The sequence below is a fragment of the Lepisosteus oculatus genome, chromosome 12 (genome assembly GCF_040954835.1).
Source record: "Lepisosteus oculatus isolate fLepOcu1 chromosome 12, fLepOcu1.hap2, whole genome shotgun sequence".
NCBI lineage: Eukaryota > Metazoa > Chordata > Actinopteri > Semionotiformes > Lepisosteidae > Lepisosteus > Lepisosteus oculatus.
The window spans coordinates 26,781,790-26,788,545 of record NC_090707.1 but is presented as its reverse complement, the minus strand read 5'-3'; the positions used below and the strand labels follow the sequence as shown (position 1 = coordinate 26,788,545).

Here is a 6,756-nt window from a genome sequence, read left to right as displayed (position 1 = left end):
GACGCGAGTGGAATGCGTAACACCATTATCTGCTGGATAGAAACTTGCAGCTGATTAAATGCATGAGAATGCTGAGAAAGCACCATACCTCACCTTCTGCAGGGTCCATGTTAAGACTCAGTATACCATTACAGTGCAGAAGAAGGGCCCTAAGCAGAATCCTCTGAACTCAAAAGTACCAGCAAGAGTAAAAAAAACATAGGTCAGGAAGTCAGGCCAGGATCAAAAACCAGTAAATCCACAATAACTAAGTCAAGATCCAGATGACAAAGTCAAGGATCAGAGCCAAAAACCTAGAAATGTTGTGAAGCAGGGGACAATACAACTCTAGCTAGGTAAAACCCAATGTTAAGCAAGGAGTGGTGTGTCAGGTTGTCAAGTAGAAAGGTGGAAGAAGGTGTCTGATTAGTTACTTGGAAACTGCAATGTGAAGGAGATGATTAAGGGCGGTGAGTTCTCCGGGGGCGTGACGTAACATTGTGATTCCAATTACAATAGTAGAAGAGGGGAGAGGAGAGAGATGGAATAGAGGTGCTGTTGGTCCTCGGAGAAGCCAGCTAACTGCATCCATGGCAAAAAGAGGGAAAAACTGGCTTGGCACAGCACCAGCCCTAAATACAATACTAAACAGCCCATTCTTGGATTAAATCACTTTTAAGAACTGGGATATCTGAATATAGAATATAGTGTCTGAATCAGGCAAATTTGCATTGTTTGCATATCAGGCTGTAATGCAGATACCGTATTAGTTTTCATTAGGAGACAGTTATAGTTTTAATATTAATCCAAAAGATTGCATCAGCTTTCTGAAACTATCTTTTGGGGTCACCAGACTGGAAAAACAGAAATGCATCCTCATCCTGTTTACACTTCTCTAGTTATATCAGTATGATTACTGTGACATAAAACCAACTACAAAACTAAGTTAAGACACAAAGAAACATTTTAAAACGTTGTATTGTTCATTTGGGAACAAGTAAAGGTTAGTTCATGCTGAAAAAAGAAGAAAAAGTACTGGTTCCTTTCCGACCTACACATGCTGACGCAGTTACCTACTTGAACAATTGTTCATTTATTTCAATTAAATTCGTTATATATCATATAAAATAAAGGGTTTGAATAGAATTCCGGGTCGTGCCATTGCTTTTCCTTGTTCTGTACAACAATCAAAATCCATTATTGTTGAGCCACAACTACACAAGTAGCCTACTTCTATCCACATATAGAACAGATAATTATTGTTTTCATAAACTCAGGTCTGCTTTCATAAGATCTTTACAGCAGCATTACGGCTGGTTACTACTATCAAACATTTAAAAGTCAACACGTATTACGATAACAAAAAATCGATTTAATATCCGTAAAGGAATGCTGTGAATTAAACAATTAAACATTATAACAATGGGGGAAAAAAAACAATTACATATTTTAATTTTTACAAAACGCTCCTCGTTCTGCTTCACCACAGAGCTTAAAAGTCTTAAAAGCTTAAAGTCTTAAAAATCCTGGAGGGAGAAAATAAGCTGCAGCTGCAAAAGCAGCCGCTTGGTAAAGTTGAGACTAACAATCAGAAAGAGATAAAAAAAAACCGTTTGGCTCCAATTAAAGTTTCGTTTCTCTGTTTCCTTTCAATGCAGTGATCTCCCAGATCCTTTCGGTTTCTCGGAAACCTCGTGATACAGCTCTTATGCCAGTCGGCCTTCCTCCCTGAAACAGCTAGCGGAATAAAGCTATCCTTCTCCAGAAGGCGTTTCTAGCTAATACAGCTGTAGCATAGGGTTAAGGGTGTGGTCGGCGTACCGCAGCTAAAGGAAGAAAGATGAACGGCCTCATTTTTTCAAGCAAGGATGTTGGTAACAGGTAAAGGTTACAGATGAAAGCAGGTTTGCTTCCTGCAATAATCCAATTATTTGATCAAGCCACTCCTAAGATCCGAGAGAAATGGTTGTAACACTGTAACTCAGCAGTTTGTTCTAAGATATCAGTGTTTGATAAAGGAATGTCCTGTTTTCTTTCACGGATGCTCCCCTTTAATTTTCTCGTGCGTCGCCGATTATTTGAAGATGTCAGATGCCTTTCCTAGCACAATACTTCTCATGATATTTAAGAACACTAACACATATCTATATTGTCGTCTTTCCCCCAAAACTGTGACTTGACAAATTATTGAAAAACATTTAAAAAATGTAAGCTCAGTCTCAGAATCAATGGGCACAACTAGTGGGAGTAAACATTTCGATGTATATGTTTTGCATTATCTTTTCAATTTCAATACATTCACTTTTAAAATCCCTAACTGTAGATTGATCTGCAAACGGCTACAGAAGAGATTTTCGCTGTTTTAAAAGTAAGATTAAAGTACATCTTTTAGTCCTTTGTGATAGATTCTCATTACTTGCAGAGTTTTGTGATTGTCTTGTATCACCTTCTGAATTTATACATATTTTGATTTAATTAACTACTTCAGTTAAGATGATTTTCGAATGTCAAGCTGTGTTTTCTAGAATAAAACTGTTCTTGAAACACTGTTTCTTAAACTATTTCAGCAAAACTGTAATTTCCTGGAATGAAAAAGTACTGTATGATGCATCATTTGCAAATAAGTAAAGATATTTAACAGGCAAAAGTAACTAAATGTCAGCAAAGAAACATACTGGATCCTTTTTCAGTCTGAAATTTCTTTAGTTCTGAACTAGATGTGTTTTGTACACTATAAGATAACTCTTTACAGGTTTTTGTAATCCTGAACCCAGGAGTCCACTTGGGGGCTTAATCTAAGACCTATAGTGAAACAAAATCCTGAAGGTACAAGTGGAAATTGAGGGAATGTACATTTAAGACAGTGAAAACTGGTGTCTGTTCAATATGTGTTAAAATTTTCTGGAGCAGGCTAGCCAGTTATATAATTGAAGCAAATCTTCTGTGATTCTTTGAAAAACGTCTGGACGAGATCTGCAGATCACATAGCAAGACAATACAATTAATAATAATAATAATAATAATAATAATAATAATAATAATAATAATAATAGCTAACACTTATATAGCGCTTTTCTGGATACTCCACTCAAAGCGCTTTACAGGTAATGGGGACTCCCCTCCACCACCACCAATGTGCAGCATCCACCTGGATGAAGGTGAGCAGAATGGCCTCCTCTGGTTTGTAACCTTTTTATGTACTTATGTTTATGCTTAATCTTATGGTACAATGAAATCTTTTACCAAATTCCAAATTCCAAATTATTTGATATATTTTTAATACAACAATATCATTTACAATTAGGATTTTAATTTTTGTAAATTGTCAAAGAAAAATAATTTGCTAAATTACACCGTAAGTATGCACATTTGTCTAGGTTTCTGCGTCTCACAAAATCTCATGGGAAAGTAAACTTTCTATTTCTCCTACAGGCTGGGGAAATTACGAGGGAGGGTTGACTAATGTTTAGAACAGCTCCTACTCCCTGAGCCTTTAAAAAAAAGTGGGAAAGACAATTTCCTCTTTACGTTGGTTGGCTTTCGAAGAGGAATTGGGTGTTAGTGAGCAAACTCTTATTTGTGATTGGCTGAGAGGCATGCCAATTGTTTGTTTCTGGTCAGCTGGCAAGATGACATCCAGTTAATAAGAACGTCAGAGTTAGTTTCGTTTTTCGAGGTGTTTTGAGTGAGAGAAATCATTTTTCTGAAGTCTACAAGGTTGAGACCAGTGAATGTCCTTTCTTCTGTTCGACGTTTTGTTAAGTGTTTATTTTAAACGGATCAAATATTAAAGGTTAGTAAACAGTTTGATTTAAATACGAAGTTTTATTTACAGGAAGTCGGGAGAGGCTCTGTAGCTGTAGTGATGGACCCTTTACATACAGTACGGTTGCTTTGGAAATTACTGTTGGCGTCGTCATTGCTATACTGTTTTTGATGAGGTTATATATACTGTATATATTTTTACCTTAAGTAGTTATTAACACAACTTCAGGAGTGACAATAGGAGTGTTTTATTCTATAATAATTTTTTTATATGGTATACTGTAGAGATCATACAGTACTGTACACTGGTAATTAATAAAGTTATCTAAAAACACACTCCATGATATACCATAGTTTATCACAGCACAGTCCTATTTAATTATACTAGTAGTGGTTAATATAAAGAATGATATGTTGTAATTATATCGTATTTTCTTTTATATATTTTTGTCTCAATCTTTCTGAATCTTGAAATGATATTCATAAATATTTCTGTTCTCTATTTTGATAAAAAGTTAAGTAAATGTACTTCTTGCAATTTTCGAACTGTATTAATGTATTTTGCTGATGATTTGATCAGGTCTCAAAAATGTTTATACTGCCCTTACATAAACGGCAAGGACTTCTGAAAATGAGAAGTCCCAGATTGCCCTGCAGTTATATTTGAAGTTACTGTATTTGCTAGAGCCTAAATTTCCAGTTGGCCTTTCCGCAATTGGAATTATAGAATAGACCCACCTAGGCTATAGTACTGAGATATCAGACTCATTTTATGGAAGGCCTTGTGTCACAAATTTGATATTTAATGGTGAATCCTACTAGATGGGAGCTAAGGTTTTAGACCCCTAATCTACTGTATTTGTGAAAGTGAAAACTGGCTTTATTTTATTTCAGTGCCCATCACAAGTATACCATTAAATAACATGGGCAGTCATTTGTTAAGCAACAATTTTAAAAGCATGTGTGAAGAACCTTTTATTCACAAGTTTTTACTTGTACTGTCCTAATTGCGCAAACATTTACTAGTCTAAAGTTTTAAAGTTGATTTTCTCAGTCATAACATTGAGCATCATAGTCAAAATGGCTGAAACAAATTGTGTGTGTGGGGGGTCCAAAATATGAATTTCAACTTAAAGTAAACTGTTTTGCACTGTTTTTTAAACTAACAAAATTTTTACTTCTGTCCAGTTATGTCTGTTCTTTAGGAACAGACAGTCTTATTTAGGATGCTGAACTGATTAACTTAATGATGCTGCCTGGTTGTTAACCTGAAGCTTATACTTTTAATGTTTTCTGACCTAATAGATTTGAACCGCATCAAAAAAGGTGTTGTTAATTTGTTTTTAAATGTGTAAAAAATGTATTTTGCACTTTTTAAATCTAGAATTGGAATTTTTTCTCATACATGTACCCAGTTTGGAATAGACAGCTTACTATTTTTCAGATCCTGGTTCATGGCTCAAACCCTGCAGCTGCACACAGGAGAGAAGGAGGAAGTGTAGTAGACTCCTTGAACCCTCTCACTTTCATACATTTCACAGTTCCATGAAGGAGGTTCTGACCAACTACTCCCTTGCTGGCGTTGAGCCAAAAGTTCTTCATCACTTGTGGGATTGCAATCACATTTGGCTGGTGAAATGAAGTGGGTTTGAACTCATGATGCCTGGCTCAAACCTGCATTTGGGTGAACACTTCTGTCAGTTTTTTTAGGGTCATTCTATATGATTTTTAGGGAAAAGATTAGTCTACAATAGATTTGCTGCATTTGTTTTCAATGTGTGTCTACAGCAAGACATTTCCTTTGGTGTTGATTACTGATAGTAGTAGTGACCATTTCTACACTGTAGGATTTCTGCTGCCCATAGTGATTATTGGCACCTAGAGTTGTTTAATGTCCTTTTATTTGATCTTGGGAGACAGGAATATATTGCTTTCTTGATGATCCCACAGGTGTATGGCTGCAGGGTTGAGGTCAGTGCCCTGTTCAGTTGTGTATGTCCACAGCCCTAGAATGTTTATAGTTTTTTTTTTTGGATGCTCACTTAACTCACTTAATGTGTTGAAAAATGCTTTAGGAGTAGGGAACCCAGCTTTAGTTCTTGGTATAACTGGTAAGATCTTGGAAAAATCATGAGTTTATCAGATTGTGATCCAAAAAAATCTGAGGAAATTCTGGGAAGACTTTCAAGCTCAGCTGGTAAGCATAGAAGATAACTCCACACCATCAGAGATCACAAGTGAGATTGTTTAAATCCTAATTAAGTGATGTCATTATTGATTTAAGTTCCTCATGCCATAGAGATACACAGTATGACTGGTATTCAGCCGCTGTGCCTTTAAGAACTCTAAGCTGTAGGGAGTTGGTGTTTTGATGTGCTACAGCTTTGATCAACTTAAATGCTGTATTACTCCTCTGACTGGAGGTGCAAGACTCTTTTAGTGTAGTCCACACAGAGAAAAGAAGAAGGAAGTAATGTTGGTGATGGAAGACGCCTATCCAGCTGTGAGTGCAGTATGAGTGTGGTGTTCACCTGGTACATGCGGGGGTGCAGCAGCAGTTCTATTCTGCCCCGAGCTATTGAGATACAGGCATGTGTGAGAAGTGGGTTGTAGGTGGCCATTGTTTCAGGGACACAGCAGGTCCATGAATGCTACAGAGGTCATAATATGTGGATGCCAAAAGGATGCCCTGTTCTCCAGCGGAGCTTTGAGAGAGAGACCGATGTCCACAAACATGTTTTCAGCAAAAGTTGGTGGCTGCATTTTGCAAAAAAAGGCAGCGGGGCTGGACAGCAGGGTGCTGGGGGTTATGGAAGCATGTGGTGTGCGGCAAAACTGCAGGTGGAGGAGGTTGGAGTCTTCCCTGAAATGGGATGCATAATATGATCTTGGAGACCAGATAGGTTCAGTCTGAACAGAGAGCTAGACTTTCTGGAGGTACTCTAGTGGAACAGGGCTGTCAGACTAGTAAAGTTGTTTCACCTGCCCTGGCATGCCAAAGTGAATGTAAAA

At 37.2% G+C, this 6,756-nt stretch overlaps 1 protein-coding gene across 3 annotated transcripts in view; it reads left to right on the top strand.

Moving 5' to 3' along the window:
* Positions 1-1,770: 1,770 nt before the first annotated feature.
* LOC102685821 (signal transducer and activator of transcription 1) overlaps positions 1,771-6,756 on the top strand; it is an 82,181-nt gene continuing 77,195 nt past the window's right edge. Inside the window, exon 1 of one of the 3 annotated variants that reach the window (XM_015359149.2) lies at positions 1,771-1,860. In XM_015359149.2, coding sequence (XP_015214635.1) covers positions 1,820-1,860 — 41 coding nt within the window. In that variant the 5' untranslated portion in view covers positions 1,771-1,819. Of the gene's footprint in view, positions 1,861-3,595; positions 3,773-6,756 lie in introns of those variants that run through there. The other 2 variants (XM_015359150.2, XM_015359151.2) reach the window with 2 other exon arrangements.